This window comes from Antedon mediterranea, chromosome 1 (genome assembly GCF_964355755.1).
Source record: "Antedon mediterranea chromosome 1, ecAntMedi1.1, whole genome shotgun sequence".
Taxonomy (NCBI): domain Eukaryota; kingdom Metazoa; phylum Echinodermata; class Crinoidea; order Comatulida; family Antedonidae; genus Antedon; species Antedon mediterranea.
In genome coordinates, this window is record NC_092670.1 from 22,051,385 (window position 1) to 22,074,284 (window position 22,900).

At 33.0% G+C, this 22,900-nt stretch overlaps 1 protein-coding gene across 1 annotated transcript in view; it reads right to left on the reverse strand.

Moving 5' to 3' along the window:
* Positions 1-22,378, reverse strand: part of LOC140062789 (uncharacterized) — a 44,543-nt gene extending 22,165 nt beyond the window's left edge. The window contains exons 1-15 of the mRNA XM_072109122.1: positions 20,932-22,378; positions 19,967-20,172; positions 18,050-19,659; positions 17,576-17,720; positions 13,194-17,270; positions 12,755-12,905; positions 12,469-12,634; positions 11,791-11,947; positions 11,185-11,634; positions 10,476-10,836; positions 9,722-9,959; positions 8,201-8,589; positions 7,228-7,401; positions 5,198-5,390; positions 4,660-4,744 (exon numbers count right to left, since the gene is read on the reverse strand). Coding sequence (XP_071965223.1) covers positions 4,660-4,744; positions 5,198-5,390; positions 7,228-7,401; positions 8,201-8,589; positions 9,722-9,959; positions 10,476-10,836; positions 11,185-11,634; positions 11,791-11,947; positions 12,469-12,634; positions 12,755-12,905; positions 13,194-17,270; positions 17,576-17,720; positions 18,050-19,659; positions 19,967-20,172; positions 20,932-22,232 — 9,703 coding nt within the window. The 5' untranslated portion in view covers positions 22,233-22,378. The remainder of the gene's footprint in view (positions 1-4,659; positions 4,745-5,197; positions 5,391-7,227; positions 7,402-8,200; positions 8,590-9,721; positions 9,960-10,475; positions 10,837-11,184; positions 11,635-11,790; positions 11,948-12,468; positions 12,635-12,754; positions 12,906-13,193; positions 17,271-17,575; positions 17,721-18,049; positions 19,660-19,966; positions 20,173-20,931) is intronic.
* Positions 22,379-22,900: the final 522 nt, after the last annotated feature.

The following is a 22,900-nucleotide window of genomic DNA, read 5'->3' on the forward strand; positions in this document are numbered from 1 at the left end:
TTTTTTTCAAGAAAAAAACTAAATGTACATTATGTGATGAAACAAAACATCTCATTAATGGATGAGTCAATTAATGCATTTAAAAGAATAATGAAATAACGTTTTAAAAATTGAATTCAAACAAAGGAATACATCTATAAACTTAATTAATATAATTACAATTTATAATCAAATAGTTAATAAAAAGATTATACTTAGTGCAATTATTATTTAATTTACAGTAATATACCTTATTGTAAATCTTTCTTTATTGTATTTTCAGACTGGTTGAAATTATAACTGGAAATTATATTTGAACCGTTTCTATTCATGTACAGTAAGATGTGTTGTTGAAATTTGTCTTTATACATCATGTAATTCCAGAAGTGTGGTTTTGGTAATAAATGAAAATGATAATTAAATTAATAAACAAATAAATTAAAACAAATTAAGGAACAGATCAGGTCTATCTTTATTATTATTATTATCTATCATTACATTTTGGTTTTCTCAATAAAACAGATTAATACTTTATCCTTTATGTATAAAAATAAATAATGATCCAATCTTGTATTCATGATTTGTTTGTAATTCAAGAAATAGATAAAATAAAACATGACTTTTGAAGTCATTAAAATAAACAGCTTAAGAAGACATCTTAAACCTGTAAATATAAATCTTTTAACATACGAACCTACCATTAAAAATATTTAACAAAGAGGCAATCAATTAAACTGGTATTATCAGATTTTATTGTCTCTATTTTTAATCTTTAGCCAAATTTATGATGCTAAATTTTAGTCGGCAAATGTCGAAGAGACCATCATGTGCAAGGTTTTTTTATTTAGATATACTATAAGTTAGCAGTCTCTAGCTTGGTGGTTAATATGTTTGTTTATTAATCCCAGGGTCTAGAGTCCAAATCCTCAATATACCAGAATTGTTCTCAGTGGCAAAAACAGCCTATTGTAAGCTTATGCTTATTGGGATCATAAATTTGTGCTATAGATGGGGAGTTATATACTTGTTAGTGGATAAGTATTACAATTCAAAAAGTCATTTCTCCACCCCCTCTACCCCCAACCCCAACATCAGTCAATTACTGCAGTAATTCAAGACATTTGTTGACAAGAAATATTGTAATTAATAGAATTACTGCAGCGCAGTCGGAACAACAAGTAGAAGCTAAGCAGTCACATTTTATTTATCTTAAATGTTTTAATTATCTTTGAGCAATACTTAAAGAAAACATGTTAGTCTTTTTGTTAGCTATAATGTAAACATTGAATATTAGGTGAATGACATTCTTGGCCAGAGGTACACTTATAGTGTCTAATTAATGTATTACAATTGATCAAGTGAAATGCATACGCCAACTGCCCTACTTATCTGGAGGTTGTTTTACAAGCCAATAGTGCACATACGTGTAAAGTTATTACCTATGACCTAATAAATGGTATTATGGGATTAGTGTAAGTGTGTTTGGGACATTTTAGTGTACCAGTATTGTTTTACTTTATGTTATAGGTATGATGTATCAATTTCAAAATCACACTTTAATGAATTGAAAAGGCAGCCAGGTGTTTCAGTTCATTAATTTGGGAGAACAATTGTTTGTTTGCCATTATATTCTATTTCAAAATCCCACTTTAGTAAAACTGTAGTATAGAGGTGAACATTTGGGTATACCAATAATGTTTATTTAAATGTTATAAAATATTTCAAAATCCCACTTTAGTAAAACTGTAGTATAGAGGTGAACATTTGGGTATACCAATAATGTTTATTTAAATGTTATAAAATATTTCAAAATCCCACTTTAGTGAAACTGTAGTATAGAGGTGAACATTTGGGTATACCAATAATGTTTATTTAAATGTTATAAAATATTTCAAAATCCCACTTTAGTGAAACTGTAGTATAGAGGTGAACATTTGGGTATACCAATAATGTTTATTTAAATGTTATAAAATATTTCAAAATCCCACTTTAGTGAAACTGTAGTATAGAGGTGAACATTTGGGTATACCAATAATGTTTATTTAAATGTTATAAAATATTTCAAAATCCCACTTTAGTAAAACTGTAGTATAGAGGTGAACATTTGGGTATACCAATAATGTTTATTTAAATGTTATAAAATATTTCAAAATCCCACTTTAGTGAAACTGTAGTAGTAGTATAGAGGTGAACATTTGGGTATACCAATAATGTTTATTTAAATGTTATAAAATATTTCAAAATCCCACTTTAGTAAAACTGTAGTATAGAGGTGAACATTTGGGTATACCAATAATGTTTATTTAAATGTTATAAAATATTTCAAAATCCCACTTTAGTGAAACTGTAGTATAGAGGTGAACATTTGGGTATACCAATAATGTTTATTTAAATGTTATAAAATATTTCAAAATCCCACTTTAGTAAAACTCTAGTATAGAGGTGAACATTTGGGTATACCAATAATGTTTATTTAAATGTTATAAAATATTTCAAAATCCCACTTTAGTAAAACTGTAGTATAGAGGTGAACATTTGGGTATACCAATAATGTTTATTTAAATGTTATAAAATATTTCAAAATCCCACTTTAGTGAAACTGTAGTATAGAGGTGAACATTTGGGTATACCAATAATGTTTATTTAAATGTTATAAAATATTTCAAAATCCCACTTTAGTGAAACTGTAGTATAGAGGTGAACATTTGGGTATACCAATAATGTTTATTTAAATGTTATAAAATATTTCAAAATCCCACTTTAGTAAAACTGTAGTATAGAGGTGAACATTTGGGTATACCAATAATGTTTATTTAAATGTTATAAAATATTTCAAAATCCCACTTTAGTGAAACTGTAGTATAGAGGTGAACATTTGGGTATACCAATAATGTTTATTTAAATGTTATAAAATATTTCAAAATCCCACTTTAGTAAAACTCTAGTATAGAGGTGAACATTTGGGTATACCAATAATGTTTATTTAAATGTTATAAAATATTTCAAAATCCCACTTTAGTAAAACTGTAGTATAGAGGTGAACATTTGGGTATACCAATAATGTTTATTTAAATGTTATAAAATATTTCAAAATCCCACTTTAGTGAAACTGTAGTATAGAGGTGAACATTTGGGTATACCAATAATGTTTATTTAAATGTTATAAAATATTTCAAAATCCCACTTTAGTGAAACTGTAGTATAGAGGTGAACATTTGGGTATACCAATAATGTTTATTTAAATGTTATAAAATATTTCAAAATCCCACTTTAGTAAAACTGTAGTATAGAGGTGAACATTTGGGTATACCAATAATGTTTATTTAAATGTTATAAAATATTTCAAAATCCCACTTTAGTGAAACTGTAGTATAGAGGTGAACATTTGGGTATACCAATAATGTTTATTTAAATGTTATAAAATATTTCAAAATCCCACTTTAGTAAAACTGTAGTATAGAGGTGAACATTTGGGTATACCAATAATGTTTATTTAAATGTTATAAAATATTTCAAAATCCCACTTTAGTGAAACTGTAGTATAGAGGTGAACATTTGGGTATACCAATAATGTTTATTTAAATGTTATAAAATATTTCAAAATCCCACTTTAGTAAAACTGTAGTATAGAGGTGAACATTTGGGTATACCAATAATGTTTATTTAAATGTTATAAAATATTTCAAAATCCCACTTTAGTGAAACTGTAGTATAGAGGTGAACATTTGGGTATACCAATAATGTTTATTTAAATGTTATAAAATATTTCAAAATCCCACTTTAGTGAAACTGTAGTATAGAGGTGAACATTTGGGTATACCAATAATGTTTATTTAAATGTTATAAAATATTTCAAAATCCCACTTTAGTAAAACTCTAGTATAGAGGTGAACATTTGGGTATACCAATAATGTTTATTTAAATGTTATAAAATATTTCAAAATCCCACTTTAGTGAAACTGTAGTATAGAGGTGAACATTTGGGTATACCAATAATGTTTATTTAAATGTTATAAAATATTTCAAAATCCCACTTTAGTAAAACTGTAGTATAGAGGTGAACATTTGGGTATACCAATAATGTTTATTTAAATGTTATAAAATATTTCAAAATCCCACTTTAGTGAAACTGTAGTATAGAGGTGAACATTTGGGTATACCAATAATGTTTATTTAAATGTTATAAAATATTTCAAAATCCCACTTTAGTAAAACTGTAGTATAGAGGTGAACATTTGGGTATACCAATAATGTTTATTTAAATGTTATAAAATATTTCAAAATCCCACTTTAGTAAAACTGTAGTATAGAGGTGAACATTTGGGTATACCAATAATGTTTATTTAAATGTTATAAAATATTTAAAAATCCCACTTTAGTGAAACTGAAGAATAGATGTCCCATTTGGGAGTTCACTTAAGCCTCTCAATTATATTATAACAAAATAGTCTATCTCTAGTGAAAAGTTGAGGATCATCAAAACTGTCTCTTAAATTCAGTTGTATTATTTTTAATTTGAAAATATGTTCTAGAATAATAAGTAGGGAAATTACTTTCACATAAAAAAAAAAGACTAAAATTAAAAGTATAATTTCATTTTTATCATATGACAACAATATAGAAAGGAAAAGTATGGAGAAACGTGAGAGTTTAAAAAGACAAGTATTTTGAGGGACTTACCCATTGGTTCTTTGATGATTTCATAGTAATCAGGCACATCCTCTTTGTTTACTGGTTCCAGGAATGGCCAGGCCATTTTATGGCTCTGAGAAATAAACAAAGAAACGTTTTATGAATAGTGAAAATACCCGTGCATTTAAAAACATGTCCTTGGTTTTGTTTGAAATTTAATTGTTTGATTTTTTTATTTGTGTATAATTCATGTTATAGTATGTTTAGTTTTCACATGAAGCTAGGACTTTCGGCTGCTTTGAATATTATGTTTTATTCTTCCTTCTTTTTTGCAATTTGTAAACATATGTTGTATACATCTATAAATTCATCTTTCTTAAGTGGTATTGTTTACATTTATTATAATATTGCCAAATGATTTGAACACATACTCATGGAAAGTATAAGTTGAGCACTCACCGGCATCTTGGGTAATCATAATGCGTAAAGTTTTTTGAAGTGCTTTTTATTATTGTTTTTTCTACACTTAATTTAATATATTTTATGATTCGAACCCACACATGGAAAGTATAAGTTGGGCACTCACCTGCAATTGTCGTACAATCTTGCGTAGTTGATCCATATCACGATGCGTTAAGTTTTTGTCAAACGCTTTCTGTGACTGTTTTGACTGGCATTTATTACATACATAGCTGTCAATACTTTCGGCTTCTTCTTGACCTATTCCCACACATTCACCATGAAACCAGTCATTGCAAAGGTCACACCCGATATAGAACCTATGAAAATAGTTTATGGTAAATATTAATTCATCTTTGTACTACAATCATTCATTCACATATAAAATAGTTTAAATTGGGGAAACTTTTGAATTTGATATTTACTTACAGTACTACAAAGATTAAATCTAATGAAAAGAAATGTACTATGTTTTATTTATAGCATACATGATCACTATAAGTTTTAATACTATAACACATGGAAAACCATGGGGCTAAACTTGGATTCGAACCCAGGATTAGTAACCAAGCAAGCTAACTACCAACATAGGGTACAATGCCAGAGAGCAACGCATACAATCTTACTATAAATTTCATTTATAAAAATCACATTATTTTTTTTTTCAAAATCTTGAGTGTATTAAAAAATAACAGGTATAATAACATTTTTACAGGTTTTTTCAATATCAATTTTCCTGAAATTATTATGACTATTTTCTTGTGAATAATTCATTTCAAAACATAATTTGATTTATGCGTTTGTACTAAATGTAGGGCAATTACCCTAAATTAATCAATATCTAATTTTTTTTCTCTATTTTAGGCCATACGTAATTAAAACTGCCGCCATCTGTTACTTGTGACCGTAATATTAAACACAATGAAATATTAAAATTGAAATTTTATATCACATTAATAAATGATGCATGAACTAAAAAAAAAATCCAATATATTCTGCATATATGCAGAAAATAAAAAATAGGACACAATAAATAATTTAGCTTTTAAATAACGAAATGTAATAACATTTGGAAATTGGAACAAATTTTGAAATCTTCAACTAAAAAAAAAAGGATATAATTAGATAGCTTTTAAATAGTACTGAACGTTTAATAATGAATATATGGAAAATAAAAAATACTATTTAATAATTAATTTACAGTAACTTTAAAATAATGAAATGAATTAAAATTATAAATTGAATCTTCTTCAATCAATTATATATTATATTTTAAATACAAGAATAATATTTCAAACCTGGAACTTTCAATGAATAATAAATAGTGATATAACTATTTTTTTTAAACCGGCAACATTATTTTACCATTAGGTATTAATATTTGAAACGTGCATACTACACTACATTGCATACAATTGCAGGAATTTAAAATACATAAATAATTTAGCTTTTGAATAATAAAGTACAACCATTAAAAAAAAATTCAAACAAACTAATGCAAATTAGAGTTAAGGTTATTGCATAAGGATTAGATTGTAATGGGTTTGCATAGCAATACTCACTATTAAACACATTTGAGGGTGGGATTATACCACTACAGTGAGATTGTACCACAGTAAGGGAGTGTACAACAGAGGGGGAAGTGTATTGTATGGGGAACTGTATCAAAGTAGGGAGTGTACAACAAAGGGGGAAGTGTACCGTAATGGGAAGGGGGCTGTACCACAGTAGGGAACTGTACAACATAGGGGGAAGTGTACTGTAAAGAGAAAGGGGATGTACCACAGTAGGGGAGTGTACAACATAGGGGAAAGTGTACCGTAATGGCGAGGGGGGGGGGGGCGCAGTACCACAGTAGGGGAGTGTACAACATATGAGGAAGTTTATCGTAAGGGGAAGGGGGGGGGGCTGTTCAGCAGTACCAAAATGTAGTGGATCTATGCATAACTTTTTTTTTTTATAACAGCGAGTAACTCGTCAATTACAGGATGGAAAAACTATTTTATACGGAGTGGAGTTGTAAGAGAGTCGTGAGTAACCACCCTAGCATTAGGTCACGATTGAACCCTGGAACTTTGGATTGGAAGGCAAGCATAACCACAAAGCAAAAGCTTCAGTTCTAATTGGGCTTATAGTAGATAACATAACTATACTTACTGGGCGTCATCATATGGCGTGCGACATATGCAATATAATTCATCTTCTTGTTCTTGTTTTTGTTGTTGGCAATCGGAACAGATGAAATCCTTAATTGTTTGTGCTTCATCCGCTGATATATTTACACATTCACCATGGAACCAATTTAAACAAACATCACACCCAATATAGAACCTAAAATTAAAACAATAAAGTTTCAAATTAAAAAATTGAATTGAAGTCACGTGAATGCTACTTACTGTACGCGAAATTCTTTAAAATTGATTTATAGTACTTATTATTATTATTATATTTTACTAAGTGTGAATATTGGTGAATAATGGCCACAGGGCTATATTTTGGTTTTTCTATACGGTAGCCCAAAGTGGTTAGCCCAGAGAAGTTCTGAATTAAACTACATTACATTAAATTTACTTATTTATTTTGCATCAAAAATTCATAATAAACATCTGAATAACAATAATTTGAAACAAATGAAATGAAAAACATCAAAAGAAAAGTAACATATTTATTATATACAAAAACATATTTACAGAATACGGTTAAAATTCATAACGCATATTATTATTATTTATAATTTAGACCGGACTTGGCCTCAGGAGAAAAAAGAAAGTGTAACACATCAAGTTTTATACAGACAATTACATACAAATACGTCACCATTCAGTGAGCATAAATGATATCATTTTTAGTGTTAGTGTGTAATATTGTATATTGAAAGAATTATAACATAATAGCTGTCTCAACTATAGAGGGCGACAAAGTCTTTTCTTCTTTTGTCAGAATCAAAACATGAATGTGTAATTTTTTTCCAACGATTCTAATTAGAATTTTACATTCAAAACTTAATTTGCAGCCTATAGGTACTGTAATGTTTAGCTAGAATTTTAAAAACTTAATTCAAAACCCAAATCCCTGATGTTTACTAGATATGTTACCTCTCAACGCTGACAATTGAACAGAAAGAACTCACCTTGCTGCATCATATGGGGTCTTGCATATACAATATAATTTCACATTTGATTTCCTCCTAGCCTCTTTTTCCAGACTAGTCCCTTTAGAAGATGTTGGTTTCCCTTTATCTGGTTTGCTTTCAGACTTGGTTGAGTCTGTTCGTTTCCGCTTAGGCGAAGTAGTCGGTGACTTTGGCGTAGTCACCAATATTTCATTGGTTACTTCTTGTTTGACATCCTGTGGCGGTGACTTGTAGATTGCCACCGGCACAGGGACAGGTGCTACTACTTCTTCTTGCTGTAGCTGCTGCTGCTGCTCAAGAAGTTGCTGCTGCTGTTTTTGTTGTTGCTGTTGTTTCCTCTTCCGAGCCATCTCCTTTTCTCGTCGTACTTCTGACTTGGATTCCTCCTACAATATAACACATTATTTTCTTTAAATCCACCATTTTTTTTTTCATTTTTGAGAGATGTTTGAGTCATGATCAAGCCCATCCTTAATTATCAAGCAATTTTCATGCAAAATGATCCATAGAGCTATATTTTCTAAATTATTAAATTATTATTATTATTAGAAATTAATTTTATAGATATAGAACATACTTTTTTTTATAAGCTAAGGTTGTTCACTTGTAATCAACATCTCATCTTACAAGCATATTAAATGTCACAAATCTAACATATATCTGTTTTTTATTTTTAATTAGATATCTTAATTCCCCACTGAGGAATAAAACTAGATTTTACTTGTATGAAACCTCATTTATAATCAACAGTGTGGAACATTGTATGATGAGATACTAAAAATCTTATTGACTATCACATGTGAAATCCCAAATCTCATTAATGTACACAAGGGAGAAGCGAAAAATATGAGCAAGGTAAAAATGTTTAAACATTAAATTAGCTAACAGAAACACGGAATCACCATGTTATATCCGGTGAATCTCACTGGCACGTCAACATAAATATGTCCGCTTAATCTATGTTCATATATATATATATCTGTCGACGAGAACAGTCAAATATGACCCATGTGGACGTGGAAGTCGTGTGCACGTTCACTCAATATAAAGGCCTATTACTAGAAAGTTGACACAAAGTATCTCAGAGTTCTATGTCAACATTAATCTTAATGGGTCTTTCGCACCTACTTTGGCAGGGTCCCGGCAAATCAAATTTAAAGTATGGTGCGTCTTGAAACGCAACATTGACGTTCAATTTGATTTTGGACCATATGGAAAGGACCCTTAATAGAGGGTGATAAAATAAACTGGGGTTTGAATCCATACTGGAAATAGCAAAGAGTGATGAGAATAAAAACATTTGTTGATTTGTTTTGAGCTTAGCCAGAAAAATCTATTAAGCCTTCTATAGACTGGTGATTAACAAGCCTACTAATCTCAGCTCCTGTCACTACCTGGCATTTGTGCATTGCAAACAGCAGCATTACCTCCTCACAATAAGCAAAATGCATTACTACCTATCATTCTATAAATGGAAATGTACTAGCTTTTGTATATATGCCAAAACAGAGGGAGTACCTGTACATCATGTAACAGCTTTTGTTCCAGAAGATAACGTTTCCTTCGCATTTCATTCTTCAACTGGTCTTTGTGTTTGTAGAGGATTGAGCTAAGTTTGTGGGCCATTAGTCTAATCCTCTTCTCTTCTCGTTTTTCTTCACGTGTTTCATCCTGCCGTTTTCGTTTCAAATCCATTTTTTCGTTTCTTTCAATCTTGTCGAGCATTTGCTTTAACAGATTTCTACAAACAAGTTCCCTAAAGAAAATGAAATTGCAAAAACATCAATTAGTCACAATAAAAATCTTTAATTGGCCAAATGTTATTCCCTACCGACATAAATTTTCCTATACACTCAGTACAATCGAACCCACAACCTCGCTAGACTGGCGTTCATACATTTAGACCATTAAGTTTGCGCTGTTTTGAACCAACAGTATGATAATATCTAACTACAGCAGTATTTTCCTGCCTTGGATCTTCAAAGTTCACTAAATACACAGCATATCAAAGTCTAAATTTTTGTCTGCACAATCAAACAAGTTTAACAAAAAAAGTGTGATGTGCCCAAATATTGTAGTGATATGTATGAAAATGTAAAAAAAAATAAAAAAATATGACATCATCATGTTCATATATGGGCACATCACATTTTTTTGTCACAAAAAGTTTGATAGATAGAGCTTTATACTGATTTGTGACTGGCATGCGCTTGCAGAAGATATGTGCCATGACCACATTGATGATGAATACTAAATGAATATTATCCAATACCTTGAATGTGCTGCTCTATCCTGCTGTGCTGCCATTTTGCTTCTGCTTGCACCTCCTTTTCCTGGCAACCTCTTTGGATCCTGAATGATAATTGATGCCTGTTTATCCTGTGTTTGCATCGATGCTATCTGCTGCATTTGTTCCATCTGTTTCTGTCGAAACACTTGAAGAAGACTAGCTTGTTGTTGTATTTGTTGCTGGTTTTGAATGATCTGTTGTTTCTGCTGTTGTGTCTGTTGCTGTTGTGCCTGCTGGTTGGATGTGGATGGAACGGCTTGCTGGAGAGCTGTTAAAGTGGTGTTGAGGTTGATTTGAGGCACCTGTGTTGTTGTGGTGGTAGTTGTTGTACTCGTTGACGCACCTAGCAAACAAAAAACTTCAATAATGACCTTTGAAGACTACAAATACAACAAATTATTGTTCTTGGTACATAATTTATAACATAATACATAACTAAAACAGCATTGTTCTAACACTTTTTCGGGGGAGATTTATGGAAGCAGTTGATATTTTTTGTTTGCGTATACAATTATGAAGTTACATACATACACTCTGTACACATTTAGAAGTTACAATTAAGTTGTATAGAAAATTGCTTAACAATACCGCTTTCTATTTAGTTGGCCGTTATACTTTTACTTAACATACCCTATAAGTAAGCATTGTAGGACTTATAAGCAACAGTAGCAAATTTGCCTTTTCCACTAACCTGTAGCATTTGGTGTTAGCACCAGTCTTTGTACAGTTGTCCCTTGATTTGTTTGTGTTTGTATCAATTGTGCTGGAATCGTCTGACCTGTTGTCGGTACTGTCACAACAGCAGGGGTCACAATAAACTTTTGACCTCCAACCTGAAGAACCTGTGCTTGGGATGCAAAGATCTGGGCCTGACCCATTACCTGCGATTGACCCGTTGATTGTGCCTGTGCGGCTGTGAGAGGAACTGGAACTTGTGCTCGAATTATTGTTGGTGTAGTTCCACTTGATTGACCTGGAAGGGTCAGCTTGATTTGACCCAGAGTTTGTGTAGCAGGTTGCGATGTTTGTGCTTGTTGACCCTGAGGTCGGATTGTAATACGCTGCAATGGTGATTGGTTCACAGTTTGAATTTTGACTCCTGGGGTACTTGGTAGACGAGGTGTAATTGTTCTTAACCCACCTGTAAAAAATGAAAAATACTTTCAATTAAAAAGAATTAAGCATACTGTGTCCAACTCAGATAATCACAAAAAGTAATTTGTGAAGTTTTTGTATGATGCTTTATTCTGAAGAACCACCAAATAGTATTGATAGAAATAAATAAAACAAAACTCACTTGAAATAACAACTTTCTGAGCAGCAGCATTCTTACTTAGTATCTTCGTTGCAGCTGCAGGAACTGGCAATTTAGCTCCGCTTGATTGATCTCCTAATGTCAATGTGTTAGCAAACTGGATCTTACCACCAGACTTCATTGTGTTTTGTAAACGTTTCTAAATGTCAAAATAAATATATATGAGAATATTATGTAATAGTACCAAAAAAACTTTTTTCAACCTAGCCTAAAGGTTATTTGAATGCCTACCATCTATTTAAATTGCACTTCAGCTAATAATTGCTTTTAGTATTGGGGATTTGTGGCATTAGGATGTAGTGGAACTGTAGTTTAGTGGTTAAAATGATTGCCTTCCACTCCCAAGTGTCAGGGTTAAATTCTTTTCTAGTTCTATGGTTCTCCACTCCCAAAAGTATGATATACTAATAGCTTATAAATCCTAAAATTGTCTAGTTACGAACTGATTCTCAGTGCATACTATCTATTTCCAAGGTACCAGGAATATTTCATATCACATGTGGTACCTGTATTATGTAAGGTGAGGTTAAAGGTCAGTTTACTACTACATACATTTGAAACAAATGTGATGTTGTATTAACAAATATTCCTATGATACTTTGGAAATAGATACAGTACCGAGAATGGGCTGGTGGATGCATGTGTGTATGAAATACTTACCTGTTGCATGGCTTGTCTTTGTGATTTCAACTGTTGTTCTAACTGTTCTTGAATAGCCTGAGCAGATTTGTTAATCTGTGCATCTTGCTGCTGCTTTGCCTTCTGTTTCTCCTTCAATATCTCCTGTTGCTTAGCTTGCAATTGGGCTGCTATTTCTTTATCCATTCTGTAAGCAAAATTGTTTGCAATTAAAATTCCATATATCTGAGTTCTGGAGCACATACTTAAAAGTAACTTTATTGCCCTTTTGAAAAAGAAAGCTCAAATCAAACACAAAGAAAGTTACCTGTCACTGAATTCTTGTATCTCCCATAATTCCAAGCTTTCTTCGGTGACCCAACGTTCAGTCACAAGAGGGCCTTTTGGTTTTTCATCCTCGGTAGCTTTGACAGGAGCTGAGCTTGACCTTAGACCTGATCGCTGTGGCTTATGATATTCTACAAAATGAAAGAACCGAATGTGTGTTAAAATTTTAGGTTCTGCAAACTGGTGCTGCAAACTCAATACAAACCATGATTACAAACATTCTAAAAATGTGGTCAGTTTGATAAGAGAAATCTCAAATTAAATTTCAAAGGTATGAATCATAATTAAAGTATAATAGAGAAATCTGAAATTTTCTTGTCTACCCCAACTTATACAATTGTGTGTTCAATGGGTAGGAGTTATACAATGGTATGTACAACTTTAGTAAATGCTAACAATCAGTTTAAAAAAGCATTCACCTTTTGGCAAGTCTTCCACAATGGGTGTGTATGTCTTCCGAAGCAGGTACTCTGTCCTCTCACCATTATGACCAATTTCACGTTTCTTCAAAATTTCCGTCTGAATAGTTTCAGTTTCTGTCAATTCATGATGATTTCCAATTTTACCGAGATCCTCCCAACGTAGGGAAGCCCATAGAATCCGCAGCGACACACCAACAGAAGCCAGCGAGTTCAAGGTCTGTACTCTGTATCGCCAACAGGTCTTAAAAGATGGCCTTGGACATGGGTATGGCCAGTGGTATTGCCGTACAGCTTTTGTATTGTATATAAATCCTTCTACATCAAGCCTACCTGCATGACGTGCTAATCTTTTTAGCAAATGAGGAGGAAGAATAAGTATACTCTTTCGGTTACTTTTAGTTGAAAATTTGCGGCATATTGGTAATGGGTTATTTACGACTTTCTTCACAGTTTTCTTTGTTTTTGTGTATTTAGTTAAGGAGGTAGTTTGGTAAGTATGGTACTCAATTGGCGGTGAGACTGGAACAATTAATGTTTCACTCAGTTTTTTTGACAAGGCCTTTAGCGTTTCCTGTGTATATTTTCTTTTGAAATTTTGTGAAGATGTATCGGTAACTGTTGTCTTTTTCTCTGTTGTTGTTGTCGTGACTGTGGTAACTTTAGTTGATGATTCGCTTAAAGTGGTTGTTTTAACAGTTACTGAATTTGTTACAATAGTTTCAGTTTTTGTGACAGTTTGTTCTTTTACAACATTATCCACTAAACTAGATGATTTTGACTCATTTGCTGCCACGACCGACAAAGCTGATAAGGCATTTGAAGCATTTACAGAGAAACCTATTGGATTGGTTGATGGTAAGGATGAAGCTGTTGTTTGGGGAGAGCTTTGATGGCCAATTTCTGATTGTGAAGACTGTGGAGTAGATTTACTGGGAATAGTTGAGCCGTTTGACTTTGTTTCTTCACTTGAAAGATGTTCACTGGTGCTACTCGGAGGACCCATTGGCACATTTTCTTCTGCAGGAGAGGTTTTTTCAATAGTGCTACTTGAAATAGATGGTATGTTAGACTCGTGATTAGGTTTAGAGATCTCTTGGCTGGTGTTATCGGAATGAGCTGGTATGACTAACTGTGTTACAGGTAGAGAAGGATCCACAATAGAGTCAGCTGGTAGTGCCTGTGTAATAGGCTCTAACTTTGCTTCAGAGATTGGTGTTGCAGATTTTTGCAAAACATCATCTGTTGTGTTGAAAGATGTCAGTGAATTTTGGGATATGTCTTGAATTGACAATACGACATTCTTTATTTTATCTTGACCTGCTGAAGTTTTTGATAAATCTGCTACTGGTTCAAATGATTCTTGGCCAGTTATGGAATGGGTTGAAAGTGTGTTACCTTTATTTACTAATGCAAGATCATCGGCACAATTCATTATGTCAGTCTTTTCTGCGACATCCTTATTTTGGATGTGTACTTCAGTTTCTTTTTTTGAAACAACTAGTTGTTCAACCTGGTCATCAACATGAGCCAATTTGTCTGTTGGTATATGCATATCTGAAGCATTAATCAAATTGTCTTTTATATGGCTATTTTCATCAACATTTTCAATTGCATTGTGTTCTGCAGTTTTACATTCAGACAATGGTGTAATGTTATTTTTAAGTTCTGAACAAATTTCTTTCTTTTCATAATTAACAGGAATGGTATCCAAATCATTAAGGAATTTATTAGTTTCATGTATGTCTAATAAGTTAGTCTTTTCATTTGTTACCTCATTTGCATTTGATATTTGAGAATTTTGATCACTAGTGGATACGTTTTCAGAAAAATTTTTATCAATAGACTCATCACTCAAAGAGTTGGTATTTTGAAATATATTTTCCATTGTTGCAATGTCAGAACTACAGATGTTTGGACTGCTTTCAAATGTGGTACTTGAATCAATTGATTGTTGATTAGAAGTGTCAATTGTATTGTCTTCACTTTCTCCAGTTTTGTCTGTATCAAAGTTCTGAAGAGGCAAGTTCATTGAAAATTCTTCAAGGTCCTTATTTGTCTCTGTGCCTGTTTCTACATCCTGTTGAGGCAAGTCAGAAATACTGTTTTCAAATCCTTCTGTATCTAAGAAGTCAAGTGGCATGTCATTTACACTGGGTTCTACCAAGTCTTGAAAAGACATATCCATCATATTGTTGTCAAAATCTTCTATTGGTTTTGAGTCTATGTTCTGATTAGCTATATCCACTTTGGTGTTTTCCAATTCATCAGTTGCTTTTGTTGTATCAGATTCAAAATCTTCAAGAGGTATACCCATTTGAACATCTTCACTCTCTGCTTCTGTATTCAAATCTCCAGACAGAAAACCCATTGAACTGCTTTCAGTCTCTACAACAGTATCTTCTGCTTCCGTGGCTATGTTATGGAGAGGCTTATCATTTAAACTGCCTTCAGTTGTTTCTGTTTCTATAGACTCTGTTTTTTCTTTTACACAGGATTCAATATGTTCTGTTACATCCATCGCTTCTGTACTTAATTCATTAAGAGAGATGTCATTTCCACTTTTAACTAACTCTTCAGTAGCATTTTCTACTTCCATATTTGAATTGTCCTCTACACTTTCCATCTTTTCAGTTTTTTCTGTACACAAATTCTGCTTAAGGATCTCTTTTGCAGGTACTTCAACTCTGTCAATCCCATCATTCACCTCTTTGCTTACATTTTCTTCCTTAGTTTCTTCTTGATGAATTATTTGTTCCGGTGTGACTTCACATGTAGGTTGTGTAACAGATTCGGCTGAAACTTTATCTGAATGATCATCGTTGGACTGAATTAATGGTTGTATACTATTAGTATCCTCAGGTTTTTGAGACTCTGGTTCTGATAAACTATTGTCTATTGGTGTATTTTGATCTTTAGTAACAATGTCACCAGTTTCTTCATTTTCAAGTGGCACTACAGTGCTTGATATACTGTTGTGAAGTTCTTGGTTTTGACTAACTGAACTTCCCGTTTTAACTGTCGGCAAAATCACATCTTTAACTTCCATTGCAGATATTTTTGGATCTTCTTTTGATAGCAATTCTTTCTTTTCTGGCAAAGCTGGTGTTAATTTATCTTGAGTAACTGTTTGTAGACTATTAACATATGCTGCTTGGAAAGATGTTGACTCAGATTTAGTACTTATACCACTGACGTCCGTTTTACCGGGTAAAATATTGTTTGAATCTACTGAGGTTCTTTGATTGATTAGAGTACTTGGTGGCATGGTTTTAAATTCAGCTTTTATATCTGAAGCAGGCAAAGTCTTCAGTGATGTCAGGTTTCCTAAGATTTCTGAAGATTGACTGATAGGTAGAGTCTTAAACTGTGCTTGCATTTCTCCAGTAATGACTGGTTTTTTGACAATGGCCTTGATACTGGAAAGTTGAACAGTTTCTTCTGCCTTACGAATGATGGATTCAAAATCATCGTTCTTAATGGCAGTTTCTCCATCATTTATCAAATTTTGCAATTGGGTTCTTTCTGCAAGAGCTCTTTTATAGATGCTGTACTTTCTTAAATCAGCTTCATAAGCCTCATTTTCAAGTGCGTGTTGCTTCTCCCGATGTTCTAACAAACCTTCGAGTTTGGATCTATAAGAAATCTTTTTGTACACAGAATGTTCTCTCATTGCCTGGCCAATATCAAGCTCATCAAACCGCATGTTGGTAAACTTGTCATTTTTAAATTTCTTAAGAACCTTTTTAGGTAAATCACTTTTAACATCAGGTTTGTTTTCTACTTTCTCAGAGGCTACTTCAGTTGAAGACTTGCTTGGTTCTGCTGCATCTTGAGTTTCCATTTTTTCAATTTTATTAGGTAACTTCTCTTCAACATTTCCGACTTCCTTGTCTACCACCAGCTGATGTTCTTCTTCACATGTTTCTTCCATTTCAGTTATTTCCATTTCTTCCAAGCCTTCATCATTTAATGCATGCATTCCAGATATTGTTCGCTTTTTGCATTCAATTACTTTACCAAGGTCACGAATTTCCAGTGGGCTTTGTCTGTGGTCTGGTAAATACAAAGTGCCATCTAAAAAAAAGAATTACAATCACAATCATAACTTTGAATCCAAATCTTGTGTCAAAATAATCTTTTTACAGGTTATGCATTTGATTCCCAATATAATCTTTGTGAATTATTTTAGGATTAAAAATGGGCTGTCTCTCACACACTTTGGCAATATTTATAGTTTGATGGGGAAGGAGAGATTATATCCAGAGACCATACACTTTCTGAAATCAACTCTAATAATGACAGACCAAGTACTATATGGTATACATTACTTTAAAATATTAAATCTTAATGCTGACTAATAAATATATTAAATAACTTACTGGCTTTGGCTCTTGCAATGCTGTTTCTAAGACACTGAAGAGCAGGACTTCTATTTGGTAACGGACGACTATGTCTGGTTGAGCTCACCCAATGCCATCCTTTTCCTCCCACTGCTCTGTATTCTTCACCTTTTTGTTTCCATAACTTAAAAAAAAAGAAATTATGTGATTTTTACCTTCAGTATTATATATAAAAAGCATATATTGCCAAGCTAAATTATGGTGGAATTTGGAATTGAAAAACACCACCACTTTCATATATCAACAGATGTGTATCTGTGATGGAGTTCTGTGCAATGCAAGACATCATCTGATTTGGTACAGTAGGTCTTGGGAATATATTACATTGGAGATGACCCGATACTTTAATATGGCTCAAAAATAAATTTTTCAGAAACCAACCTGATGTAATAAGTAGGAAATGAATAACACATAAAAACAAATTAAAGAAAAAATGAATAATAAAAAACCAACCTGATGTTTAATAGGAAATGAATATTTCACCCAATAACCCAATTTCTGAGAGTCTTCCTCTTCATCCTTTCGTTTCTTTTCGTGCTTTTTCTTTTCATCTCTCTCCATAACTGTCATCCGTTTCATTTTGCTGTGTCCAAGACCATCATTCCAAACCACACTAAAAAACACAGGTTTGATGGCACATTCTAGGATTGACAACGCAAGACAGAACTCTTTAGGTTTTGAGCAGAGATTAATTGCCTTAAGCCAGTTGTTACGATGTGTCTGCCAATTATGATGCAAGAAACATTTAGGAATATTCCTTTCTAAGTTTGAGAGAGTCATTCTATGCGTCGATACCAGTATTGCTCTCTGACCATATACTGCACCCATCCAGTCAAATTTATATCTTGCGGACAAAGAGAATTTGTATGAAAGGTAACGCCGTTTATCTCTATCTTCTGCATGTTGTGGTTTATTTAGAGCAAGACGGTTTATAGTAAACTGATTTTTATACAACTTATAGGTTCCTTCAAGACCCAGTTTGAATAGTTTTTCTGAAGACCGTGTAACTGGTCCATTTGACTTCTTATTTTCAATTTTCTTTATCTCCCCTTTAGAATTGATAACCAGCACAGCGTTATCATCTTTGTTTATTTTTGTGTTAGTAGTAGGTGCTTGGGTTACAGATTTGGTCACTTTAGGGATGTTTGTTGAATATGTCACAAATGGAGTAGCTTTAGGAGGTGGAGGTTTATAATTTGGGTTCCTGGAACGCGTCATAATGGCATTTTTCTTTGCAGTTGCTTCATCAGTATCTTTCGAACTATCTTTAATTGTATAGGTACTCTGTGAACCATCAATGTTCATAATAACAATTGTTCTATTCTTGATAACATCTTCCTTTGATTCTGTTTCATCTACTTTTTCAGAACCTTCTTCTGACAAATTTTCATTTGTTTCTGGTGCAATTTCAGAAGAAGCTTCCACTTTTGAAGATGCAATTGCTTCAGTATTGCTTCCTTCCACACTTTTAGTAGTAACAGTTGTTGCCATATTCTCAGTGGGCAGAGATGTTAAGGTTGACGTCTCAGTGGGGAGAGATGTTGAGGTTGACGTCTCAGTGGGCACAGATGTTGAGGTTGACGTCTCAGGGGATGTTGTTGTTGCTATTTCAGTGGACACAGTGGTTGTTGTTGTTGATGTTGCCTGTGTTATGTTACTTGTTTGTGTAATAGTTTCAGTTACCATGGCTTCATCTGAAGTTTGTTGTAATTCTTGACATGTTGCTTCTTTTGTTTCAACAGTAGTCATAGTTGTTGTGGTTGTCGTGACAACCTCTTGTGTTTCCATTTTCTCAACATTTACTTCAGACACTAGTTCTCCTTTTTCTTCAATTGTGTCATCTTGTTTACCTTCAACAACATTGAGTTCTCCAGACTGTTCATTTAAAACTGTATGTACTTGTTCTTGTTGCATGGAAGGTGGATCTACCCCTTCTGTCGGTTGGTCATCTTTAACTTCTGGTAAATCTTTTATTTTTTCTATTTCTGCTTCCTTCAATTTTTCTTCCTCACGCTTTCTTTCCTCTTCAGCTAGTCTCTCCTCTTCAATTGCTACAATTTTAGCTGGACAAAAAAATTGTATCAAATTAGAAATAAAGAAAACCACTCTCGGTCGCAACAGTTTTAATTAAATAGAATAAAAATTAATATAATATAAGTGTTTGAAAGTATTGTAAACATTGTACTAACATAATATACATACATACATAGTATTGTACCGTAGTGATTAACACACTTTGTCATTACCAAATATCACTATGTGATATGTAACTACAGTACCTCATACAAAGAAAACATTTGATGAAATTACTTTCACATTCAGAATAACTGTATTTTAGTTTAGAATGTAAGGGCTTTGTTGATGACCTACCATTTGATTCATCCAGATATGACCTAAGGGTCCCTCTTGCTTTATTAGTAAGTTCTTCAGTGATCTTCACATGGTCCAAAATCTCTGGCATACAATCGGTCAACACTGTACAAAGACTTGATTCATACTCATATGGGTTCAGATGACGCAGTAAATCCTCAATTTGAATCTTACTACTGTAGTACCAGCAATCATTTTCTGATTCCCTATTGGAAAGAATGAAAAAAAATGTTTTTGTTTTGAAAAATTATAAACAGTGTGTGTTGTGATACACACTCTCATCAGGTGGTCACATGTAAAGATAATTTTCAGTCTAATGCAGTGACAGATCCGGGTTTTGAAATACGAACCCAGACTTAAAAAAATAATAACTGAAGTACAGAGTACCATAACAAAATTTATAATTTTATTGTGAAATTAAAGGTCCCTGATTAAGTTCATTCGTCACCAACCTATGAGGATATATCTACTGTATCATGTATTCTGTATGTTTCAAAAGTCAAGGAAAGACAAAAATAAAATGCTAAAATATATATTAATGACAAGGAAGTGATATCTCTGGAACACAGCCAAGGTTAAATGTTTTACACAGAATATTAAAATCAAATTAATATACTTCGAAAAAAGTATCTTATAGTATATTTGTTTGTAATCTGTTGGATTTTTAAATACAGTACCTAATGGACATAATTTTGTATTTAATGTATTGTACTCAATACATAGTAATATGCTGTTTACAGTAATCTGTAAAATGTACAGTAAAACAGCATCAAAACTTAAAGCAAAAAATTCTTTTTAACTAAAAAAAAAACAGTATTAAATAATAATATACTGGTAAAATAAATTTCTTAAAAAAAAAAAAAATGTAGGTATACCAGGGAGTTGTAAAGGGTATACTTTCAGTTAATGCAATTTTTTTTTCTTTTCTGTTAACATGTACTGTAGTCTACTGTACAGTTACTTACACAAAGAGTCTTCTACAAAGAAAAAAGTATTTTCTTCCATGGCGATCAAATCCAAGAGGTTCTTGACGTATAAGCATCCCACTCTTTTCAACTTCTGATATGCAGTCATAGACTCCTGGAACTTTGTGAGCTATGCAAACTTCACATAGCCAATCCTCATCTGGTACTTCAGTCATGTTTGGGTCTACACACTGTAAATGATATACAGCGGAACAAGTCTCACAGCATATCAGATCACCAAGTCTATGGCATGACCGACAATGATCGTCGTACGATATAGCTCCCTCACTAACAATTTCTTCGCGAACTTTATTTGTTGCCAAAAACTGATCGGTAAGAAACTTTAGAACTTTTATTTTATCTTTTGGTTGTTGAAAAGGGTACACATCTGTGAAAGAGTTTAGGATTGAAGTAAACTCTGGGTCGCATTCGACATAGCTGCGTACAAGTTCTGGCCATGTCACCGGATCAAGGAAGTGAAACTGGACATTTATACTGTCCTTTACATCTTGCGGCCCAAAAGTGGTACCATTTGCCTCCTCCTCTTTCATAAGGTTCTTTAGAAGTGCAATGTGCGTTTCCGCTAGAAGAATGCATTGTTCTTCACTTGCAATAGCTGCACAAAAATCTTCAAGCCGAAATGGTGATAAGCGAAGCTGTTGGAAAAAATGGCGTAATACCTCATAAACAGACAATGCGTCGAGAATGAGTTCACGAGGAAGGATGAGATCGTCCGATGATTCTGGCAAAACTAACGGTTTTATATTCTTATTTAACCAATAAATTGGGGACACAGGTCTAGAATGTCGAATATATTTTCGCTTTACAGATGATGGAGAACTAGCACCGGAGGTCACACTGCTTTCATCCCATATTTCGCTCTGAGCATCAGAGTCTGATTTATTATCTGAAAGCAACCCACCGGAATCTGTATCACTATCCAGAGGTAAAAGATCTTCAAATTTTTCATCTTCACTTTCATCATCATAAACAATTTTGGATTTACTTTTGGATGATTTGCTTTTTCCTTTTTTCTTTGTTTTACCCTTCTTTTTACTTTGAGATTCTGTTACTACTTTATGAATAAGTTCTTTAGTTTTTCTTGCAGCAACTCGCCTACTTTCTCGCCGGTCAGCACCCCGTTGGCTAGCACTAGAAGGTCCAATTGGTGTGCTGCATCTAGAGCTTTCACTCGGGCTTGGGCTTCTACTGCCTGCTTGTGTTTTGGAGCGCTTACTTGTCGGTGTCGCGTCTCGCGAGCCAATTGAAAGTTTTGATCCTCTCGGACGTCCTCGCTTCATCTTTTCCGGTGAAATTTATGACAAGACGTGAAACACAAACATTTAACAGTGTTATACATATCATATATGCTGGTGATAGTGTGTTCGCTACCGATATTTCGGCTGTCTATTTATAGCGACCATGTTGAATTTTGGAGCGAGTCCGCCATTTTTCTCACAGAATAAATCACGTGACAAATATATTGTTCTCATTAGCATACGGACCTCGATAAATCCAAGAAAACCCGCTTCTCTACCAAAATAAATTTCTAAAATGTAACAATAACACACTATATTATGAGTAAAGTGATTATATGTTACAATAACTGAAAAACGTTTACACTTCGCATTTAGTTCTCTTTTAATAAATATAATTCATTCGTCTAAAAACTAGCCGACAGTTTATGAGATACACTCTCTTATTGGCTGAGCAATGCTAAGCGTTTTTTAGCAATTCTTTTGTATCAAACTATGGTAAAGTGGGAATGTTTCTTTAGTTAGAGTTCAGTTATATGTACAAAGTGTTATGTAATACAGCTTATCTACAATTGAAGATTAATAGTTGATTCTACAATTGTTTACAACTGTACCAATTGACTCGATTTTATAAATCTTTATATTAATTCAGTTTACAATGGGCCAATCATGTTTATTGTTCAACCGAACAAATCAACGGCTGTTCAGAGCCT